Source organism: Falco punctatus, assembly GCF_963210335.1.
Source record: "Falco punctatus genome assembly, chromosome: 8".
Classification (NCBI taxonomy): domain Eukaryota; kingdom Metazoa; phylum Chordata; class Aves; order Falconiformes; family Falconidae; genus Falco; species Falco punctatus.
In genome coordinates this window covers 24,217,949-24,242,566 of record NC_137588.1, presented here as the reverse complement: position 1 = coordinate 24,242,566, position 24,618 = coordinate 24,217,949, and the positions used below count along the sequence as shown (strand labels likewise).

The 24,618-nt window shown below is 40.7% G+C and overlaps 2 protein-coding genes and 1 long non-coding RNA gene across 4 annotated transcripts in view; 1 reads left to right on the top strand and 2 right to left on the bottom strand.

The window, feature by feature from the left end:
* IFIH1 (interferon induced with helicase C domain 1) overlaps positions 1-2,891 on the bottom strand; it is a 29,261-nt gene extending 26,370 nt beyond the window's left edge. Inside the window, exon 1 of the mRNA XM_080399112.1 lies at positions 1,794-2,891. Coding sequence (XP_080255238.1) covers positions 1,794-2,243 — 450 coding nt within the window. The 5' untranslated portion in view covers positions 2,244-2,891. The remainder of the gene's footprint in view (positions 1-1,793) is intronic.
* On the top strand, positions 2,086-16,769 carry LOC308068458. The gene is made up of 5 exons (XR_013929969.1): positions 2,086-2,207; positions 2,958-7,333; positions 8,331-8,479; positions 9,533-9,635; positions 10,203-16,769. It is a non-coding gene; the product is annotated as an uncharacterized lncRNA (long non-coding RNA).
* Positions 16,770-16,810: 41 nt separating this feature from the next.
* The window catches only part of KCNH7 (potassium voltage-gated channel subfamily H member 7), a 232,842-nt gene continuing 225,034 nt past the window's right edge, over positions 16,811-24,618 (bottom strand). For both annotated transcript variants that reach the window (XM_080399102.1, XM_080399103.1), the window contains 3 exons: positions 23,464-23,632; positions 20,062-20,254; positions 16,811-18,708 (listed from right to left, as the gene is read on the bottom strand). In XM_080399102.1, the coding sequence (XP_080255228.1) occupies positions 18,442-18,708; positions 20,062-20,254; positions 23,464-23,632 (629 nt within the window). In that variant the 3' untranslated portion in view covers positions 16,811-18,441. The remainder of the gene's footprint in view (positions 18,709-20,061; positions 20,255-23,463; positions 23,633-24,618) is intronic.

Below are 24,618 nucleotides of genomic sequence, written 5' to 3'. Positions count from 1 at the left end.
GGTGAAAATAAAAAACCCAAACCAATCCTGAGACAGACTTTGGGAGTAGTTCAGGAAAGTCAGTAAGAATAGTATAGGTACAAAAGTATTTCCCTATCATCATTAAAACATATTTAAAAATAGAGAGTGGGCCTGCCACTCATCAGAAGCGATTCACTGCAGTTTTGTCCAACCTCTTGTTTATCCCATATGGGTTTGGGCAGGACATATAAAACTTATGAGACCTGAAATTTAATTGGAGAGAGGTTGGTAGTACAGGATAATGGCTAATAACCACTATATAATAATTATTATTATTATCGTGGAATAATAATTGGTGTTCACACTGGTTTAGGGAATAGCCAACCTTGATTAAGACGTGATGTCATACTGTTTACCAGAGCTCAGACTTAATCTGTAACATGACCTCATACATATAAAATGGAACACTTCCCTTAAACTCCGTTTTCATCATCTCCATTACCACTTAAAGGTACAACAGCTAAGCCTAAGCCTCTACATAGTGGCTGCTGCCCTCAAAGAAGCTATGGAAATGTGTTGCAAGGCTGTCACGAGCAGAACTTGACATGTGACCACATGAGGAACAAAATGACCACCCCAAAAGCAAAGCAGCTAGAGACAGGTTTTCAGTCCTCAAGTGCAATTTTTTTGAGGCTGAAGAATGACCCATCCTGATACACAAGAAAATGGGCAGGCATAGCAGTGGGAACCCCTGACTGCGACTGAACGCTGAAAGGAAATACATGGGAAGTGGAAGTAGGGAGAGGTAAACAAAACGGAATATAGAAGCACATTAACCTAGGCACTGCTGGAGTTGAAACATGATTGTGACGGTAGTGAAGGGCTTAATACACATACCAGCAGCAAAAAGATGGCCTATGGGAACACATAGACCCCTTAGCAAGGAATGGAGCCTGTAACCTCCTAAAAGGACCCTGCCTCTGCCTGCTGCGTTACCCTCCGTTAGGGTGCAGCCGGCCCCTACCTGACAGTCACCAGACAAAATTACGTACATAACTGTCATTTAAATGAGATGGAGCATTAAACTACCTAAAAAGGGGATGCCAGAGCTCAGAGTGAAACTACGATGTAGGTCCACCCTTTGTTTGCCAGTTTCCCCCTTACTGCTATGGCAAGTATTATTTAATTTCTTCTTCTAACACTGTTTCAGGGTATCCATTTTTTTGCATTCCAAATAAATTTCACACCAGTCCAAGCAAGTAATTCTTACCCAAGTGGAGTAAACACTAGTACATGTTTTCATTAACGGTTAACACTTGCTCTTTCTTGTCAAACTGTAATTTCTGCTCAGCATCATTGTCTAGTACAATACATCTTAGTGAACCTATGGCAAAAAAGGGGGTGAAGGTCTTGCTTTATTTTAATTCAAGTATTCTCTAGGACTTTATAAGTCATTACTATTTCCTGGTATGGATCAGGGGCCAGAAGACAATGACTTTCTGAGGCCAAGGTCTGTGGTGAAATGATAAGTGACAGTAAAGCCAGCTGTATTCTTTCCACTTAGACATGAGCTTAGTCTAACCCTCTGTTTATGGCATTTTTCTTTCCCCGGTCCTTAGCTGGCATCCCACCTGTTGGCCCATTAGCAACAATCTTCATAGGCCTACTGGGAGCACCACTGCCCTTTTCCCCCAAGTTTTGAGTACGCCCCTTTATTTTTAGCACTTGCAAGACCATTTCTAGTTGTGACTTACTATCTGCCCCACAGCTCCGGGGGGTGTCCAGTGTCTGTGACACTGCCTGGGGCTCGGCCTAGCCAGAGGGCCACTTACCCGATCCAGGTCCTCATCCTGGAAGATGCCCTTCTGCAGGCACTTCTCGGCCACCTGCATGGTCTGCATTCTATCCACCAGCGTGCCGTGGAGCAGCTGCACCAAGTGCACGCAGAGGTCGTGGTCGGCCTCCTCGGCCGGCGACGGCAGGTGGCTGAGGCTGGGGTTCACGTAGCAGGCGGCCAGGCTGCAGCCGCCGTGCTCCAGCGCCTGCAGGAACTCGTGAAACCAGCCGCAACCGCGGGGGCCCCGCTCCACGGCCCGCAGCAGCTCCTCCGCCCCCGCCACCTCGCCCCGCTGCAGCGCGGCCGCCCGCACCTTCTCCCTCTCCTCCGCGCTCAGCGAGGGCAGCTGGTCCAGCACCGGCTGCACCTGGATGAACTGCTTCAGCCGCGGCCTGAAGCAGGAGATGAGGTAGAGGAACCGCTCGTCCCGGGACTCCCCTGCCATGGCCGCGCTGGCGGCGCCGGGACTCCGGGCCGCGCCCGCTGCCGCTGGAGGCGGGTGGTGGGCGCGGGGAGCTGCGGGGGCGGCCGAGGCAGCCCAGCCGCCGCGGCGCCGGGGGGCTCGGGGGGTGGTGGTGGTGGTGGTGGTGTCCGGCTGGGTGTCAGCGAGGAGCGCGTCCTCCGCTCCGGGGTCCTTTGGGCAGCCGCCACCCGGCCGGCCCCGCTTTATCCCGGGCCCAGCGCCGCTTTCGGTTTCGTTTGCGAGTTCGGTGCGTGACGGCGCGGCCCGCCGGGGCGGGGCAGCACTGGGGGAGGGGCGGGGGGCCGCATCCGGCACCTCGAGGCGGGGTGCGACGCGGTGTTAGTCCTGAATACTTGAAAGGAAACCTGTAACAAGAACAATGAGTTTAAAAACCCAAACGTAAACCGAAGCGTACCCTTCCGTGTCCAGCTCACGGGTGTCTCGGGCCGGTCACTGCTGCGTCAGGGTTTCCTGCCTGGGGGCTTCCCAGGCGGGCAGCGATGGCACTTCGGTGCGGCACCCCGGGCGGCCGGGGCGGGCCGACACTCGCAGGGTAAACCTTTTTGCAGAACACAGACCCACAAAAGGCCATCAGGGAAGTAAAGCTGATTTGCATGTTGTAATGGTTTGCTTTGGGCATGTCTTAAAGGTGGATTTTTTTTTGCTTTTTCTCTTTTTTTTTTTTTTTTTTTTTAGTTTGAAGAACTGCACCTTGCATACAGAGGAAGAGGCTATGATGCGTGATAAACTTCCAAGGGGAATTGTATAAGCTGAGATTGTTGGAACAGTCTATCCCTGAGATGCGGTTTCACCCATACGGTGCATGTCACCGAGCCTCAGAAGGTTTCCATCATGGAGTTTTAGGGAACCTCAGTGTGATTCTGGTGATCCTTGACTCAATTTCATGTTTTGTAGGAAAATGATAGGAGCAGATAGGATCTGGATTAATGTGTTCCGTTTTGGTCCTGAACAGTTCAAGAGAGTGAAAAACTGGAGAGGGTCCAGCAGAGGGCCAGCACGATGGTTACAGGATTGGAGAGTATGGCACATGTTTGAAGGAGCTGGGTTTATTCAGCCTAAAGAAAAGAAGGCTCAGGGGAAAGCCAGCCAGTTTTCCAACTCCCAAAAGTTGGATCCCTCTTCACAGGGGTACACAGGACAAGGAACAATTTTTTTCAGGGGAAATTATGTCCAAGTATAAGAAAAAATACGCTCCACTGTAAAAACAATCAGACACTGGAATATATTGCCCAGAGCAGTAGTGGAGGTTTTCTCAGTATTCAAGTCTTGGCTTGACAGGGCCCTTGATTTAATGCCTTGCTCTTAAAGAGAACCAGGTATCTCCAGAGATCCTTTCCCAGCCTGAAATTTCCTTTCATTCAAATCACACCCTCAGCTCCTTGTCATGCTGAGATGTGCTACAGCATTCTGCTTTCAGTGGAGCTTCCTTCAGTTGGAGGCTTCTTCTGTAGAAGAATTTAATTTGTTTTACTTTCATTTCATTGTTGTACTTTCTGCTTATTTCAGGTTTCACTTTTATTTCATTACTTTATTACTGCTTTATGCAAGTTTCTTTTCAAAGATCTGACTGCTTTTTTCCCCTCCTACTTTTCCTTTTGTCTTCAGTACATCATTTGGATGACACATCAGTCTTTCCTGTAAGGCCTCGGGAGCTTGCAGGAGTTCCTCAGGTGTGGTGCATGTGTAGGCAGCTTTATGTTTGCTTGGTTTCCAGTGGTAGTAAATCAGGCCCAGCGTGTTCATACTAAACAATCCTTTACAGGTTCAAAGACTTTGCAGACATTAAAAGGACACTTGTCACTCATGGAGGGGGTACAAAACCCACTGCTTGGTTATTCTAGCTACTACTAGGTTGCACACGATTGCTGAGTGCCTCCTCTACCCACCGATGATGCAAATATTCTGGCTTTCCTGTTACAGATCTGCTAATAAGTTAGAATTAATTGACTTTATTTGATTTTATAAAATCATTTGGAATAAGAAATATATTTTAATGAAACTTGTAGTTGCACAGCAAAAGCTGCTATGAAATCCTTTGTACAGCCCTGTACCAAGGCCAGAAGAATGGGCTAGAATCATTGTTTAAAACTTAGGTAACAAATTTGGGATTTTACAGATCTCTTTGTATTTGACTAGTCTTCTGTATGTAGGAAGTGTATTGAAATGTCAGAATATAGAATTAATGGGAACTGGGAAGAGTCGACTGGAACAACTTGTAGTTACCTGCTAAGAAACTGTGAACTTTAGTAAAAGGTAATTTTGGCAGGGGGAGATCGCGACACTGACTCATATACCACCTACCCAAATCGTACCCCAGACCCATTTCTGGACCTTTCTAACCTTTACTGCACAGAATCGGATATGGGAGGAGAGTATGTTAATGATTTTTGGGAAATAGTATGAATATGCATGAATACTTAATGAATACACACGAATAAGTTCTATATATGGTGTATGATTTTGAAACTTGGTGTGCGTTGATCGTGAGAGGACTCACTCAGGCACCCGGCCGTTAATAAAGAAGTGTCTGCTTATCTGCATCACACTGGTGTTGATAAGTTCCTCATTCCGAGATTTCGGTGACACTCCCGCTCTCCTCCAGCTAGGTACTTACACCCCTTGCAAAACGAGTGACTTTCAAACCCCTCTGTTCCACGCGTGGCTCCAGTTAAACGACGGGATTCACAGGCCGGGGCGAGGCAGATGCACGGGCCCTCCCACGGGGGCGGCCGTGCCGCGGGGCTGCCCGGTGCCGCCTCCCCGCCCCGCTCGGGAGCAGCGCGCGCCTACAGCTCATCGGGGCGGCTCAGCCGCACTCGGCGCGGGTGTCGCAGCGCCCGCAGGGGTGACGCGTCGGGTCACCAGCACCACGGGGCAGCGGCCGCCGCTGGCGGGGCCCGAGGCCACGGGAGCGCCTGAGGCAGCGCCTGAGGCAGCGCAGCGGCCCCGCCCCCGCCCGGGGTTCGGCGGGCCAATGGCGGGACGGGGCGGCCCGCGCGCGGACGGCGCCGGGGCGGGGCTCGTCGCGGCTCTCCGCGCCCGCTGGGGGGCGCTGCGGCCGCCCCTGTGTGCCGCGCACAAGGTGCGCCTTCCCGGGGCCCGCGGCGCCCGGCGCCCTCACCCGCCGGAGCGGTGAGGCGGGGGTGCCCGGGGGCGGGCGGTCGCAGGGCTGGAGCCGGTGGGTGGCGCAGGCGCCGTGCGCTGGGCGCAGCCCACCCGAAGGAGCCGTGAGCCGCTGCCCTCGGGGCTGCCCGGAGCGCGGATCCCGGCTCGGGGGCGGCCGTGGCTGCATCGTGCGTGGTGCTGCTTGTGCCCGGTGGCGCCGCTGCGGCGGGAAGAGGAAAGATTGTAGGAATCGGATGCTGTTCGCATTCCGCGCCCTTGAGCAAAAGGCAAGGTGTTCAGGGGCTTTTGGTTGCTGCGTAAGAGATGAAAATATTTTGCTAAATTGTTAAGCTCCCTGATGCAAATACAGGCATTACAGAGGCTTTTTGCTGAGGTCTCATGGCACTGATGTTCAGCAGCTTCCCTGCTGCTTGAGCGTACCCAACCTCTGCGTGCTTCTGCTCTGTCACTGTTTGTTACATTTAAGTAATTAAATATTGACACTGTGTTTGAGGATCCTTGTATGCTCCTTTGAAATTGCCTCACCATGCTGTAGCTGAAAATTACCCCTGTTGTGAAACTGGCGCAGGTGATGCTGGTGGCAGTTGGGGCTTGTTGGGCTTCGCTTGTTTCAGGACTGCAGACCTGAGACTGCGGTGCCACCGGGACTGTGGCTGGGATGTCACCGGGATCAGTGGTTGGGATGTCACTGGGATCTGTGCTCTACAGGAGCCCTTTGCCGCTGTGTAAAGGAGTAATGCTGGCAACTTGGAACAAAAAACACACTTCTCTCTTTTTTTTTGCGAAGACTTTCTGATCTAACTACTTCAGTGTAACATTTATTGTTCCAAGGCCATGGGTTGCCTTTTCTGTCACTTCTTGGTTGCTGTAAGCGGGATGTTCCTCTCAGGTGGTTGTATGGCTTGACAAGCCTTGCATTATTGTAACTGGAAAACTTCAACTCTGTGATTGTATTTTATTTTTCTTAGTCACTTAAATGCTTGGGTAAAACAACCCATGTTTAAATATAGGTAAATTAAGCTTTACTTTGCCGTTATAAGTGAGGGCACAGTAAAATATATAACCCGCTTGTAAAATTGTAGTTCTCAGATACTCAAAGTCACTTCAAATTGTAGGTGGCCCAGCCTGAAGAAGGGAGCTCCTGCCACCAGTTGTGGTACCTGCATGAAAAGGAAATACTTGGAAATCCTGGCATAAATAAATGACTGAATAAACAGTTTAACACTGAAAAGGAAAGACTGAACTGATAGCAAATGCAGGGAAAATTAGATGATTAGAGCTTAATGTTGAGAACTACATTAAAAAAAAATGATCAAGGGTATCTGAAGTAATGACTACAGTGTCCTGCAGGCACTGTCACTAATGCCCATAAGGTATCTGTTTAAGAGTAAAACCACCTCTACCCCCAAACTCCCAAAGCAAAACTAAATCTAGCACTATAATAGTAACTTTTTTCTTTTTTTTTTTTTTTGGTCTTAGTTTCCTTGGTAGTGCAGTTAAAGGCATGTGGAACTGTTTCTGGAGTTGTGCTATTCTGGTTTGTCACCAAATGTTATCGAAAATCCTTTAAATGGAGGAAATCTAGAAATAAATCCAGTTGTAGGATTGAGTCTGAAATTGATTTATTTTTTTGAATATACAGTTCAACAGGTATTTCTTAATCATGCATAAGGTACATTTTCTTTGTAAAATTGAAGTACTACATGCTATCAAGGTGAAGATACTGATATATTTTCCTTTTTTATTTTTTTTTCTCCCAACATATTGTGGTTATAGATGCCTGGGATTCCAGTGACAGTGGGACAGGCAGCGCCAGGAGCAGTACCAAATATGCCTGATGGTGCATGCTGTGGGTGTTCTGTGTATGCTGGTACTTACTCCGTTGCTGCTGACCCCGTGTTGACTTCAGTGCTGTTGTGGGATGGGTATATATGAACAATATAACTATATAATCAGCTGTGTACAACCCTAGTAAAGTTTCATTTCATGGCCCCCCAGCCCCGCCCCCCCCCCCTCCCCCCCCAGTAGAAGTACCTTAACATAGTGTTCCCAGTGATAAATCATTTTTCTTCAGGTAAAATGTAGTTTTCAACTGTAATTGTAATTATAGCTGACAGCAGGGTTTACAGTACTACAGACTTGATAGATGTGCGGCTGTTTAATAAGATATTATTAACCAAAATATGTTGGCAGTTCACAGTCAGATTCTCACTGCCATTTCGAAATAATAGTTCTTCTTTAGGTTCACTGTACCTTAAAAGCCAGTTGTGAAACTTTGGAGACTGGGATTTTGATTAACTTTGTTCTGTACCGCATACGGAACTTGGACAGGAAAGTATAATGCAGACTGAAGACTGGAGTCTTCAGAATGGTTGATGCATGGTTTGCAAGGTATTTCTTCTGGCACGAGGCCCTAAATCTGACATTTATGTTCTTTAAGATCATAGAATTTAGAGTGGAGGGCAGGCTTATAAATGTTGTGAGACTAAACTTATTTTTTTGTAGATATGTATGGGATGCAACATGGTCTTTTTGAAAAAGGAAGTATTAAGTACTGTAGTTATTTTTATAATGTTGTTAATGGATAGTGATGGGAGCTTTTGTATTCCAAGGTCTGCATTAGCATTCATGTGATTTACAGACAGGAATATGATCACTGCAATTTCATGTGTGGGAGTAATAGTCAGGGAATTCAGTAGTTCAGTATGGGGAAAAAGACCAATGGAAGGTGGCAAGGCTTCACAGAGGTCCTGTGTGCAGCTGCATGGGCTACTAGATGGTTCTGTCTCTGTGGAGCTGACATGCGCTTTCCAAGAACGTGGGTTTGCAGAAGCAATGTATTGAAAGATCTCCAGTGACAGGTAAGCAACTTTTTTTAGATGAGGGGCTTCTTTTTTTCTCTTTGTGTTTTAAATTGTATAGGCTGTGGACCGCAGTGCTGCTCTCTCTGCTTCATATCTCCGCACCACGTGAGGAACAGGAGGAGATTTGATGGACAAAGGGAAAAGCATCTATTAATTATTTCAAAGTGGAAATGCTGACAATGTGGATACTAAGCATTGAAAACAAAGGTGTTGTAATTTTAATCAACTTGCTGATTATCTTCATATGTAAATTCTACATTAGGAAGTGCTATAACTTTGATAGAGTTTTTGAATATGTTTAATGGATGTTTAATTAACTGTTTACCTTCTCACTGCCATTGATGTGCTTTAAACAGAGAATGCTGCTTACTGCTTCAGTTCAGGTCAGGTGCTCTTCCTTATGGTGACTATTTAACAATGTAAGAATGTTTTAGGTATCGCTACAGGTAATCTAATGCATTGAAAATCAATGATTTTTTTACAAGTTAAATGTGAATTGTCAACTGTGACAAAAGCATGCATTTGTTCTGCAGGATGAAGAAGTAAATGCTGGAAAACTGCAGAGATATCTAATGTAGTCTGGAATCGGTGGAACCTATTATTGTAAAATACCGAGTGTTTTGCTATGGCAGCCAGGCAGGTGTAGCTGCCTATTAAAGAGAGGTTATGACCACTGCCTTGCCTTCTGAGGTGCAAAATCCAGAAGACTGGGCTTTTATGCCTAATCAAATTCTGTCACCCTTCAAAATTAAATTATGATGTTTAGGAGGCTACGTCAAGATAGTTAGTTAAAGTATCGGTTGGTTCTGTAGTAGACAGACTAAATTAAAACATGTTTTTATTATTTATTTTTTTAAATTATTTATTTTAGTTTCATATTTTTTTTTGTTTCTTTTAAAAATTGATTTAAAAAATGAATTCATAGTCACTGTCGCTGCTGAAACTAATTATTAAAAATAATACTAATGACAACTTCTGATTCCTTTTTTTTTAATTACCCTTTCAGCATTCAGGTTAGAAACTTGCAGAGTTATGATATCCATGTAGGATATACCCTTGTACATATTAGGCCTTCAGTTGAATCTTGGTGTTGCTTTGTATCTGTTCTTGATGATAAGAAATTTGAATTTTTAATTCTCTTAAAATGCTAACTTTTAATACTAGTTTTCTTTGAGCACGTACAATGGGGTTTAGATATTGGTTATGGAGGTGTATTATTTGTGTAACTGCTTATTTGATTTGCACTTTGCAATTTTACAGAGTGGCTTTGTTGATGTGAAGCTGACCATGAGCAGTATGAGCATTAGAAACTGGAGCTTCCATTAAGCTTTCACAGTTTCTTGAAAGGAAAATTAAGATAAAGGTATGGTCATCATTCCTGAAGGTGTGTTTAGCTTAATGCATGCAACTGTAACAAAATCATCAAAATATCTGTAAAAATCATTTACCTTAGTATTAACATATAATTCAATTTGCATCTTAATATTGAAAGCAAAATTCTTTACTTGATATCCACTGCTCTTCTATTGTGCTGCAGGTTATTACTGTGAATAGTCCTGCTAGTTAGTGGTGTCACTACTTCATTGCTATGCAAAGTTAGTTACCAGTAGGATGCAGATAGTAAGGTGTGAACTGTTCAGCTGACTAAATAATTTTTGGATGTGCTCAAAATAAGACTATGAAATGAGATTGAGGAATCAGTTTTGTTGCTAAAAATCCAAAAGCAGAAACATACTTGACTATCTCTTCAGTTCTGTGAGTGCTGTTCATCTAGTAGATAAGTTATTTCTGGTATTTATACTTATGGATCCTTTGACCTGTCAGGATGGAAGTAGGTCATTCCTCTTGAATCTCACTGATGGTTAGTGTAACTGTACTTGTCACACTTCCAAAATCTCTAAACTGACTTGCCTATTACTTCCTCTTTTAGTTCTTGCAGTGCACCATGGCGTTCTGAGTGCTGAACTGCTGGAGGAAAAGAGGATCACCGACCTGTCAAAGTTCATGTTTGGAAGAACTGCTGTGGATGGAAGCTGTTGTAGTTTTTAACCTTCCCACTTGATAAGACAATGCACTCTGAATGAATACTTCAATTTTTAAGGGCACAATTCACAGAAATAAATATTTTTTGCATGTTACCATATTTAGAAGCTTTTTCTTTTCTTTTTTTTTTTTTTTTAAATCTGTACATGTATCGTTCCAGACATGTAAATTTCTTTCAAGAGCTTAGCATAAAGGAAAAGCTTATGGTCACACATAATAGGTTGTGCCTTATAAATGGGTAGCTTGCCTACACAAATAAAACATCAGATGCCTTAAATGCTATATACATTGTTTTCATTAGTAACAACATACGTTCAGATGACATACTCTGAAAAATTCTGCTGGTTTGGAGAAACTAGATCAGTGGATTCCATTAAAAACCCCAAATGTTCTAGGTAAAACTTCCTTACTGCCCCAGCTTGTTGCAGTACAATGTGGTTCTTTTTGTGAGGCAAGCTCAGATAATATTATTTGAATACCGCTGGAATGGCTTTCAGCTGATTGCATTTTTTTAAATTTCACCTAAGGTTCTTCCCCAGGGGAATCTGCAGGTGTGGTGTTCTGTTTTTTGTGTGTGGTTTTTTTGTTTGTTTTCTTTTTATATTTTTAATTTCCTTTTTAAGAGCTCAGTTTGTCGCACAAGTTTTCAATGGCTGTTCATCTGGGTCAGTAAAATCACTTGCTGAATAGGTCTTACGTGATAAACCCATTCCATGATTCACTATAAAATCTCTAAAAGAAAATGATTCAAGCAAAGAAGTGTCTGACTTGATGATAGATATTTAGACAGCACTTTTGATCAAAATATTTTGTGAAAACTTGCGCATCAATGGAGAGAAATGACCAGCTTTATTACCCAGATTTATCTTAGGATTTACTAACCAGAAGTTATCTTAGATTTTTCAGTTCCTTAGTCAGTGAAGTTAGAAGGAGTAGACATGGATATAACTTCCAGCTCTGCTTGAGGGATGGAGGTCAAAATGATACGTGGAGATTGCTGTCTGTGTGTGATTTTCCAAAAAGCTCTAATTTTGTGTCTCTGTTCTGTTCTGGCTTCAAGCCAGTGAGTGGTGTCCTGTGTAATCCAGTGCATTTACGTTTATTCCCATGGTGCTATGAGTATAATAAATGCATTTTTTTCCCCCCCTCAATGTTTTGGTATAGATCCTTTTTGAAACCCTGTTAGTGATTGCATTTTAGTAACTAAATTCAAGTCAACCACAAATGAAATGTTCACATCCTGTTTCTTATGACTGAAATAAGTGCATTGCCTTTATTTGTGCATATTTAGATTTCTTGCAAATACATTTTCATGTTGATATAAAATACTGAATATGTGAAGTGTACAAGTGCTTTTATTTGTACAGTAAAACATTTTCCAAGAGATCTTTTCTGAAAGGAAAATAGTAACTTACTTTAGCCACATCATTATACAAAAAACTGTTATACAAACAGGATTTGCTAGAGCTCATAGTAGTGAAGTATATATCTAGACTAAATTTCCAAAACTTCCTTTTGTCTTTCCAACTTTGTCATAAAGTTTCAGTATAGAAAATGTAAATAATGCATAAAAGGGGCAAGTACTTCCTGTGGGAGGCTTTAATTTGGTCCATCTAATTTCCATTTCAAAGAGAATAGCCATATTCTGCATTCATTAATAATCAAATAACTTCCCAAGCGCGTATTCAAAAAACTCCAAATAGCTAGATGAAGAAAAATGTTTCTTCATTAATAATGCAGCTCTATCTACTACTCATACATAAAGATACAGTGAGGAAAAAAGTAAGCTTGACATAGCAGTGCCTTCATGCAGTTACAGACTCTGGGACATGCTCCTTTAGTAGCATTGATAAAACCCAGCGTTGTCTTGATTTTCATATGCCATCTATTCTGTGGATCTGGTTTGGTTTTTTTCCCATTAAGCTATTTGCTGGTTAGCTTCTAATATACTGTTTTTCAAGTGTAGAAAAAAAAGATGTATAGATTAGATGGTAGTATATAAGTGACACCAGGACTGCTGTATAAGTACATATCATTCCTAATAAAACTGAAGAAAATGTTAGGTTCAGAGTAATCACGCTAATGGACCTTCCACATCCTCTTTTTATTCCAAGTAAGAAAGAAGCTACTTAAAGATTATTTCTGTGTCTGGACAGCTGTTGAAAATATGCCAATAGCTGCAAACCAAATGTGTCTCCAATCTGAATCAATTTTACAATTTGCCAGTATTTTCATTAAAAATTTGATGTTAAATTTAGAAGTGAGACTAGGTCCCTTGCTGTTTGTGCACAGCTGCCAGATACTACAGATCAAACAAGTGCTTTCCCCTGTATTTTAGTGGGGTTTGCATTTATGATAATGAGGTAAGTGTAATGTAACAGGGAGCATCGAGGTTGCATTTTCATTTGTGTGCAAAAGAAGAGGGGGAAAAAGTTGCCACCCCGCTCTTTACTAACTTTACTAAATGCATGACTGCAACCATTTGGAACAGCTGCAAGTAATGGTGTGGGTTTGAATAAGGTATCAGAGATTACAGCTTAAAACCAAACCAAAATTAAAAAAAACAACTGAAAATCAAAAAACACCAAACTGACAAGCTAGTACCTTCAGCACACAGACCTTGCTTATCAGACCCATTTTAATTCACTTTATAGTTGCTCTTGTTAGTGAATATAGTACAGGCACCAGGTCAGCGTTTCCTGCTTTGTTGGCTGCTGTCCTTAGTGCCGGAGTGTTGGCTCATACCATGTCTGGAACCTGTGTTTGTAAAGAAGAGGAGGGCAGCTGTCTCTTTGACTTGAGCAGAATTCACCTGGACTTGGCCAAGAATAATTTGACAGCCATTTCCTACAAGCAAAGTGCATTACTCTGCAACAGGAGTAGTGCAGCGCGTGTACAGGCTGTGTGGTAGCAGGGCATGGTGAAGCATTGCTTCCTTCTCAGAAGGGCTCAGTGCTGCGGGTGCTGAGCCGCAGCAGTCTCTGTGAAAGAGAAGATTAAACCCTGAGAAACTTCTGAGAAGGATTAGGATGTTAAAAAGACAGTAATTTTTTATATCTACTGTTTATTTCTGGCTATGAGGCTTATGCTTGAGCTCTTGTGGATATCCTACATTTTGTTAAAAACTTTTAAAATAGCTTGGTTTCATGTAGGTTGAAGAACTGTTAAAAGAATAGATTTACCCTGTTCTAGAAGCCTGTCTGAATGAAAAAAACTCAAAACCTGGTTTCATTGAGCAGAACAGACTTTTCTGCTGCATGTATCAGCATTTGATGTTAGTTTAACTATGCAGGCTTTTTTTTTTTTTTTTTTTTTTTTAACCTTGAATAACTAGAAAGCACAAATCATGCTTGGAGTGACCATAGATGAAGTTAATCTAACAGTTTTTTCCAAAGACAACTGTCTTACAATAGCTTTGCTGTTCCTAGAAACAGTGAGTTTGATTTGAAGCGGCAGCTTTCAGTTTTTTGGGTTTTGATCAGTTAAATCTTTGCTATTGAGAAATTAATTGTGCCTAATATCTTAACTAACAAAACGCAGCACAACTTCACATATAACAGTCAGAAGATACTAAAATTGTGTACAATGCCAGCATAATTAATAATGCTTTTTCAAAAAAGACTGTCTGTTCATTTCCTTCATTTCTCTCATTGTCAAAATTGTAATGGATTTTAGTCAATTCCAGGTGACTCAATATAATTATATTGCTCTACAGGAACTAGGAAATCTGGGAACTGGCATTTTAGAAGCTGTTTGTTTTTGCTGTGACAAAATACCATCAATCTGAGATTCTGAAAAATGTAAGAGGGAGGAAAATGACGTCTATCATACTACCCCCAAAATGTAAAAAGTATTTAACAACAGTTATTTAATGTTGGCAATGTTCCACATTGCTATGTGTTATTTCTCGGAACAACTAGCGTGGAATGTATTACACTTGTGGTGCATTTGAGGAGTCTGTGCAGATATTTTGGTGGAGAAAAATTCTTAGGTTTTCTTTATTAAAGTCAATTTTTGCAGTCTCTCAGTGATATTGAAAATGCCACTATACTATTGAAGCCACATAATTTCTGTATGTAAATACAGAGAGCCTGTAGATGAATGGGGAGGAGGTGCCCACTAGATCCAATTCTTAATCTGAGGAAAAAATACGATAACGTGTAACTGCTGGGTCCATTGGAATTAACCCAAGAGATGAAGAGTCCAACCTTAAATACTAGCGTAGACACCTGTTTGCAGTGTGAGACTATTTAAGAGAAGACTATAGAAACACCAAAGCTGCTAATCTGCACGTGTGATGTTACACCCCACTTTCATGTGAGGAACCATGCCTTCCGCTGCACTGCTGGTGCAGCCTCCCAGGACTGTTTGTGCCCAGGTTAGCTTGGCAGCTCCCAGATGGGAGGACAGACACACAATTTGTCTGTGGGCAAAACTCATGTTGCTTCACCTGAACAGGCAGCCAGAGGCCATACGAAGCAGTGCTTTGCAGCATTTTGTGTATTTGGTGGGTCACGCAGATGCTCTGATGAGTGACCTGTGCTCACCAGAGAGAGGAGATTGCTAGGGCACAATTCCTGCAGCAGGAAAAGGGAAGATGGAGTCATCCATGGGCGGCCACTGTGAGATGGGAGGCCAGAAAACGTGCGTTTGGGGAGTGAACAGTGTGGGAACGCGAAAGGAAAGATGTGCACTTGGTCACATGCTTCCTGGAAACAGCAGAATGAAGTAGGTCAAGACACTGACTTATCTGTATTACTGTGAATTTGTGCATGTACATGAACATGTAGGTGCAGGTTGCTGCACGGTTTAAATATCGAAAAGCATCTAATCTGAGCAAAATCTATTGTTTGCTTTGAACACTGAACTAGACCCATAGCTGGTGGAAGCTAACGAACTTCATGAAGAGCTCTGCTGATTTGTACTGTCTCACCTCTTATATTTGGAGTGATTATCCCAATTGCTTTGATACTTCAGCTATATCAGCTGTTCTTGAATTTCTAGGATACTTCTCTGTATCTACAGCTTATAATTGATAGGTATGTTTAGTCACAAGTTTTAAATGTGAATAGCCAAGATGAGCATTACTAAGCTCAAGCAAGACGAGAACTTATCTCCCAAAGTCCTGAAAGCCTCTGTGGATATGTTGCAGCTGTGTTTTGTGATGTGTGGGTACACAACCCCTACGTTTTCCCAGATTGATTTGGATAACACAGACCCATTTCTATTAAGCCAAAAACCGACTGGGCTTAAAGGGAGCCGTGCCCCCCCCAAAAAAAACCAAAATGAGAGACAATTTTTGCTGTTTAAAAAATTAATGCATTTCAAAAAACATTGATTTGTACCTGTCTTTGGAAGAAGAAAGCTTGAAGCAGTGGATCTTCATGCGCTTCAGTGTACGTCAACAAGAAAAGAAGGTATCTGAGAAGGCAGATCTTTCTGTGGCAGGGAAGGGGCAGTTAGAGTATTGCCAGATATGCTGTCATCTTTCACGTTTTGTGTCTTCATTCATTGGCAAATGTCTAGGGAGCTTAGAATCTCCATAACTTCACAAAGTCTTATCTTAGTTGCCCCCATTTGAGATTTTTCTTCTTGACAAATACAGATGAAGAGAAGGGAAGGAACAAAGCCTCTCTGAGCCAGGAAAAGGAGAAAGAGATGGAGCTTTTCCTTCACTTGGCCTAATTGAAATAGTTGTTGCTTTTCTTCTTCACCAATACTCCTTCCCCAGTCCACCTGTTTTGCTTAGTCTCTTTGCAGTAATGTGAAATACGAAGTGATGAAATTGGACAACAGGCATTTTGTAAAGCAATGCTCATGCATTATACTTTTAAAATTAATTTTATTTTTAATTTATACCAGACTTTTTTAAATGTAGCATAACCACAAATACTTTTTTAGAAAATGTGCTACCTTGTTCTTTGTAACAGACAATATTAGTTACTAGACTGAGATAGAGCAGAAATTGTTAATGCTTGCTACTTAAAAAAAAAAATAAAAGCAGAAGCTATTTCACTTTGTTACGCGGCACTCCTGTTTCAATGGAGTTTATCCAGGTAAAGATTCTGACTGGCCCAATGATGCTGTTACCTAGGACCTGATCCTGCAAGGCACTAAGCAGTGCAGACCTCCTGCCATCATGGTAGAAGAAAGAACAGTCAGCCTGTTGTAGCATTTGGACCTCTCAGCAATCAACAGTAGCATGAGGCAGAAGAAAATTTGATCTTGTGTGGGAAGGGTTGGTTTCTCTTTGCACTTACAAAGGTATTCAGTTAATTAATCTTTGTATCTTTATATGCAAATGTAAAGCAGAGCCTTGCTTAGCAGCTCAACACTCACACTAATTTTAAATGAGAGAAGATTCAGCCACCTTGGGTTTATCTGCTGGCAGTGTATGACTAAAGCTGTTGTGCATCATTCTAACCCCAACATACTACATATATATATATATATATATATATATATGTGTGTGTGTGTGTGTGTGTGTGTGTATAAAATCTATTAATGTGAGGTTTTACCACTATTGCATTACCCTGTAGCACTGGTTTAGAACAGAGGGTTTAGTTTGTTTTTAGTTAATATTTTACTGCTCCCCCACTAACTGGGTTACATGCTTTTCTGAAACCAGTTCTCTTCCTAGAGGAATTTCACATTAAAGCTTTAAGATTAGAAAATCATGTGAACATTTTTAAATATTTAAAAACAGTAATAAAAATGTCAGTTTCTTCTAAAATAAACACAACATTGGAAGCAGAATAATATTTTAATAAAATTAAATCTAAGTATTCACAAAGCATTATGCACATACAGTACATACTGTATTTAAAGCCTACAGACCTTAAATCATTTTATTCTAATGTAGTCAGCTTTAGACACAAGCTAAGCTTACTCGTTTTGTAATAAGAAAGTTTACAATTGTTCCTGAAAGTGATTTTACATATATACATATATATATATCTATCTATATATATATATCTATACTCCTACATGTAAGCGTAGGTATATACACACACTTGTGTGTATGTGTGTATATAAATACATACACACATACATACACACATATGTACATATATAAAATACACACATGCACACATACAGGAATGTGTGCGTGGTGTGTGTGTGTGTCTACATACATATGTGCCCTATCTAGGATCATTGTAGAGGGGCCAGTCAGTAAAAACAGATAACTGCAAACAACCATCCTAATAATTATAGAACAAAAATGTGTAAAGTATTTTTTAATTAAACAGGTTGTTAATAATTTGTATTGAACAAAAGGAACACAGTCTTCTGTATTATATAGAAATCAGATTTATTGCATTTGATTATGTTTGTGTGACAGATGAAGGGTGCCTGCCTGCTCATGACAGCTAACGTCCATGATGCAATTTTTATTTTTTTTTTAAAGTAGTGGAAACAAATTATTTATTTAATGCAGTTTTGTGGATGCAACCTATGGTGATACTTTCCACCATGTGGCAGTTTTCCTGCCTGTTAAAATACTGCCCTACTTCAGCTGGTTTAGAAGGAGGCTGGTTTCTCTGTCCGAATTGTTTCAAATCCAAAAGACTTGGTTACCTTATTCTTTCTCTAGATTCAGAATCATTGTGATTTATCATAAAATGCTCACTACAAGAAAGATAAATCAATTTTCAAAAGTGAGCTAGAAGATTTCACTTGAATTTTGGCTTGGTCAGGTAGGAGTTTTTTCTATGTCAATTATCGTTATTGGTCTCCTTTTTGCTCTGGAGACATATCCACAATAAAATACTATTTCCATGACAGTAGTAAATGGGTAAATGGTAATCTCCATGCAACGTTAACTGTAATTTCAGAACATGCATGTTTTTTTAAAAAAATAAAAATATAAGGTGCCTTGAGAATGCTGGCAGTTTTACATTTGGAACATACAGTTAGTGTGTGTGTGTGTATATATATATATTTACATTAGAACTGCTCAACTTTACCTTACAAGCTTCATATTTAGGAAAATATACAGTACTTTTGCATATAATGGTATATTCCTTGTAGCCCCTGAGTCAAGTATAGAGTTTTAAATACAAAAAAAGGGAAATTCAGCCATTAAAAGCACTTACATTTTTATGTGAAGTAATAGTATAAAAGTATTATTTCCCAGGAAGACCGGGATCAGAAACATGCCTATGAAGACTCAAGATTCCTACAGTGCTTAGTGAAGGTTCTGGCAAGGAAGGGTGCCGAACAGGCTGGAGATAAGTTTTACAACGCTGTGGGGGACACTCTACAGACTGGTCACTTTCTTGATCTAAAAAAGAAGCCAGGTTGTCTTCTGAGGCTGTGTTAAGATGCACTCCACTTGAGAGGGATTCTTTGGATTTAAGTTTTGATTTTTCAAGGTCTAGAAATTCAGGACACTGGAAGGGAGGAGAAGAAACAAGATGGTAAATAATTAAATTTTTCTCTTCCAGACTCTTGCTCTGCCCAAAATTAGCACATTCAGATAGCTGCTGGAAAATTTTGTTTGAAAATTAAGCAGTGTACTGAGATATTTTTATACGGTACTACATTTGATTTAATGTAATTGAATGCAATTCTGTTGATTAATAGTAGAAGCCTGGATATCTTGTCCCTCCTTGGACTTGCTTATATGACATCAACACACACATATGAACAGCCCTTTCTGAAGGACAGAATATTCTCGAGATCTAAGAGTACGCATTTCAACATTCTCGAATTTACAGTTTTGTTTCAGAACATAACTCTGGAGGAAGCGCATCATTCTGTACATTATAACCATTTGGATTCCAGTTTCAGTACTCAGCACTTCCTTACTTTTAAACAGGGAGTTCATGTGAAGTTTGCAGGGCACCTGCTGATGTTTTCAGGGAGTGGCCATATTTCTGTTCAGAGATGTGTTTGTATGTTTTATGCAGGTATCTATGTGCTGTGGGCTTACACTTCTGAAAGCTACGGCTGCACATTTGCTGTCCTGATAATCTTTATGCATGCAAACTGATGCCTTCGGATGTGTTGGACTTACTGTGCCCATATGTGTTCCAGCGTACACATGAATGATCTGACACAGGCAAGCATGCTGGATTTACTAATTGTGTGGTGCACAACTGATTTGGGATTCCTAGACATGCAGCAGCCTGTTTGGAAATAACATGCCACATCCCTGCCCAAGCTGTTAAACTCCAGAGATCCCAAATAAATTTGGAAAGTCATCCAATTTTGCCTGAACAGAACCGGGGTAGAAGATGTGTATTGGGAAACACAGGTATGTCACAGCTCTGTATGTTTATATTTCCAGCAGTAACAAGGGACTGAACATAAGAAAGGTTTTAGCCCCCCCCACTTCCATATGTGTATAACCATCAGCTGGGCTTGTCTGGCCTGTACATTGAGGAAAACATAGTCATGGTTCTTCTCAGGACTTCATAAATGGGACCTGTGGCAGATGCACCCATGCAGGCAGGTCTCGTGCTTGGAAAGTGTTCGTGGTTTACAGCCCAGTCTAGTATTTGCCATTTCTGCTAACTTTTGTTGAAAGCATGATGACAAAGTATATCAGTCTGATTATAAGATCGTTGTATGGATCTCTAAGATATCTACTATATCTAAGTCCACTGTGGAGATGCTAAACCAAAATCATAATTTCATATTTGTTAAACTTGTGAACAAGCACCCAGATTGGTATGCATTTCTTCTATCATTAGCTAAAAAGATTAGCAAATCTCTCATGATCTTATTGCAGCTGTACATACCTGAGATGAAGGACTGAAACTTCTGTCTGTTTTAATGGATGCTGCGGGCTGAAGCTTTTGTATCACCCTGATTGCTGGCTGTGGATACTCTGCACCTGCAGTCACCATGCTGTAGGCAGGCGGAATGAGTGTTGACTGCCTTTGCAGAAGCTGCAGGATGGTTTGGATATCAGCAGTCATTTGGGATTCAAGCCTAGGGAAGTAACACAAAATAAGTTAACTCATGTTCAGGAATAGGTATATTTTAACGTACTGTTTGCAGATACAATCAAGAGGGACTGCAGCTTATTAATAAAGCGAACTATTGCTTGTTGACATGACCGTGTCTTAATGGGAAAGAACAGAAGAGGGAGTAGTGAGCCCTTCCAAAGCTTGCTGGCGCTCCCTTTGCTTTGCAGAAGGTAGCTGTATGCTCGCCTCTGATCTTTTTGCTACATTAAGATTGTGTTCATTGCTATTCCTTATGTTTGCAACAAAAAGTAACACGGGGGACCGGTCTTTGGTTGAAATGAACTGGAATAGAAGTACTCTTTTCGTTGTAAATAAACTGATTTGTACTGGCTGAGGATGGGATGCTATTTCTGATGCATCTGACAATTCTGACATTCCCAATGCTAATACAATGTACTGAAATAAAGAGAAAAACATGTTTGTGTTTTTCCACAGTATAGAAAATGAAAGATGCTTTCAAGATCATTAAAAAAACCAACAGCCCAAGTCTCCTTACTGTGAAAATTTATTAGGCTTATCGAGCCTCAGAATTAGAGTCAACATTTCTGATGCTCAAGATTAGTAGTTTTTTTCTCTTTTTTTTCCCTTTTCATAAATTTGTATATGACTTCTGAAACACCTGAGCTGCTTCTGTTGTTTATACTTACAATTCCATTGTACTGAAATGTTTTTCAAATGGTTTTGCCAAGATCCATGACAAACTCAGGAATAGGCAACGCCTGCTGAGCCTCCCCAGCTGCTGGAAGGTTACGGGACATGGTATGACAGACTGTAATACAGACATGCAGCCTTCTCTATTGCAACTCATCTTCTGACAGAGTAAACAAATTCTTGTCAGCAGCCTTTAATGTTGTGAATGTTACTACCTGGGCTGCCTACAGCAGCAGAATTGATCCTGCGCTGACAGATTTTCACTTTTACCAGGTGTTTCACTGATGTTATTTTTCGTCATGTTGGAGTTGTCCATTGCCCATGTCATTTATTTCTAAATGCATCTATGAAATTAATCTGAAGGTATGCTCAAAGGGTATTTAGGATGCTGTTTCTTCCTTTATCAGCAGAAGCTGGTTTTGTGGCATCAGGTCTCACAAAGGCCCAAACTTGGATGTTGCAGTTAATCATGCCCTACTTGCTCTCTTGTTCAGCTTTCCTGGATTCTTTGCAACTTGCAAATGTGCTGATTTCACACAAACATGATGCTGACGCCACAGGGGAAAACACTGCAGCAGCAGCAGCATGCCACCATCCAGAGAGACTCCATCTGCTAAACCTGGACTTCAACATCTCAGTCAATAAAAGGGATTTAGCACTGGAGGACTTGCATCAATGATTGTCTTTGGCTTTGAATTAACTCTAAAATTGTTCCCTTCTTACTTTTTTAGCGCTTGATGGGTTTCCTGGTACTTCAAGTCAAACAGTACCTCTGGTAGTCTTTATTCATCATCACTGCATATATAACTTCTCCCTTCTTTCTCCAAAATTTAAAACAAGTCCATGTCATGCCACACAAGGAGGAACAAACAGGAAAACCTTAGATGCTTGGCCCACAGCCTCCATGAAATTCCAATTGCTTGAAGAGGAGAAAGAGAGAGAGCTCTAGGGACATTTTCCTCATACAGTGGCTTTCCAGCCTTCTATATCCGTTTAATAATTTGAGTTGTTATGCTGAGCCTCTAATATGGCATGGAAAAGTTCAGGAAGAATTGACCATGCTTTTTAGTCCAGCAGGTCAGGTCTGACATAAGCAGGAAAGAATATTGGCTGTTACATTCATAGAAGACCCAGCAAGGTCCGAAAGCATGAAAAGCTTTAAAACCATGAGAAGAGTTAAAGAATAAAATGATCTAATAAAATCCATAACAATTTAAATCTTAGATTATCAGTAGCAATGATCGTTTCTAACTCAAGAAAATACTGAGAACTTGGAAAAGAATTTGATAAAACTATGGGTAAATTTGAGATATAACTTCAGTTTCAAGAACTTGAGATTTCAGGAAAAGAAATGAATGGAATGTGACTACTGCAATTAGAAATTACAGCAATTTAGGCTTACATGTTAAAAATGTCATTTAAATGTACCATATAGTATTCAGAAATGAAAAAAACTGTGGTTTGATTGGCTTATGGTAGGTGAAGGAAGCAACACGCATTTAACCTGACTTTAAACTGCTTGCTAAAATATACAGCAGAAAATGCCAATGAAGAGCTACTAAAGTATAATTAAGGCTGAGTGCATGTCATAGTATTTGTCATGGAAAATATTAAAAGTAATGGAACTGCAGAGTGAAAATAATAAAAAAGCCACAGACCTGAGCATAGGGCAATTTAAAATTAAGTAAAATTACATGGTAAATTATAGTGTTGGATGGATCAAGATTCTGTAACCATATTTTTAAAGTGCTGTAAGCTATTCTGCTTAGCTGCCAGCAAAGAGTAGCATATCAGAGAGCAAAAGAGAGAAGGAAGAGACATTTTATTAAGTAAAGGTAATAATGGATTCTGACAAAGAAAACATCTGCTTTCTGTTGTAACAGGTATAAGTTTTTTGCCTTGGCATACTCCCATGTCTTATTATAGATAAAGTTGCAGAATAAGTTAATGCATCAAAAAGGGAATTTTTCTGCAATATTTTTTGAAAGAAGGCAGCTGATTTACTTTGGGTGTCTAAGAAAGAAAAAGTACTTCAGATATTGAAGATACTGAAAACTGCAATTTCGTGGACATGTAAATATCTAGGAATAGCATTCTGGGTGAGCTGAGATTTAAATTTAATAAGTTTAGGTGCCTCAATACAGCTTCCTGGTTAAATAGCTGGTCTCCTAAACAGTCAAGGAGAAAGGCTCTTCTGCAAGGCAATTCAGAGTAGCTAATGCGGGTACCTAGGGGTAAGTGATGTGAATATTATGGCAATGCATTAAAAAATTTGTACCCAGCATTCCCAGGACAGGTTTTTCCAAGATTCTGGAAGACTGCACTTAGGTGATATTTAGGCTCCTCAGAATACATGTAGAAAACAAAGTGATAATCCCAAAGTGTATTTTGGGCTTCTGAAGATCTGAATGCTTTTGGAAACTTCCTGCACAAATTCATTCCTTCTGTAAGCATCATTAATATCAGTTGTATTATGTATACTTTCACACATGTGTTTTTTCTGATCATATCTGTTTTTACCTGTTGAGTTGTTCTTGAAGTAAATCTAATCGATTCTCCACTTCTCCATATATAAACTCACTTTCAGTTTCACAGATCCCCCATGTAACATGAGGTAACGCTGACTGAATTGGGGAGTCCTGGTACTCCTGGATAGTCTCCTGCTTCCAGTTTCTTTTATCAGTGATATCTGTTGAAAAACAAAACGTATAAAAGTATAGATTTATATACATGCTTTTAGAGAGAGGTTGGCACCCCTCAAGCCTCCCACTTACTCATATTTATCAAAACCTTGAAAGTCAAATTGGTACATGGGCATACTGCCTGAACAACTTTCCTTACTTCCTCTCCTTACTACTATTTAAGGGAAGATAAAAGCGGTTCCATCCATGCTAACATTTTGAAGCTGTAGATAAACAGGCAGCTTTGTCTAGTCAGAATCATCGGAGTTCTGCCACTAAATGGCTCCTATTTTTTAAATTTTCTTTCTATCATTTTACTAATGAACCTCCAATTTTCCCAAGGTGTTTTTTTAGCAATTCAATATTCGTTGAAATTAGATGTATTTTTTCTAAGCTAAAAACATTATGTTTTAATATAAAAACATATGTTTAAATAATTGATGTATTTGATTGTCTTTGATTGTGTGTTTCAGACACCTGGCTAAGACCTCTTGCCCTTGAACGTGCTGTTGAAGTGTATCTACTGTTTAGGTTTTTGGTGCAAAGGAGGAGTAGATGCATTGCATTTACAGCACTAGGCATGCATTACAGTGCATTGGAACATCCACTCTAGAGAAAGCTGCCAGACCTCAGCTAGCTGCCTTTCTTACCAATAATTCTAACACTGCTTGTCTTAACAAGGTTGGTGGAGTGTAATGTGTTTTGTCTGAGACAGAGGCAGTTTAACGCAGCTCATACTGCTTGGAAAAGGATACTGGTTATTATTTTCAAAAAGGAAATTGATTTTCATTGATGTGCCTTTTAGCATCACTAATCTCCAACCCAACCCTTACATCATTATGTAAAGCATGTCTCAGAGACATTTACAGTACTGTAGGGTGAAAGGTGCCAGTTCATTTTGTTTAATAATTTGTGAGTCCTAAAAGAATGAAATATTCAGCATTGTTGGGTCAGTCAGAGATCACTTTAATGATAATTGGTAATTATTCCTCCC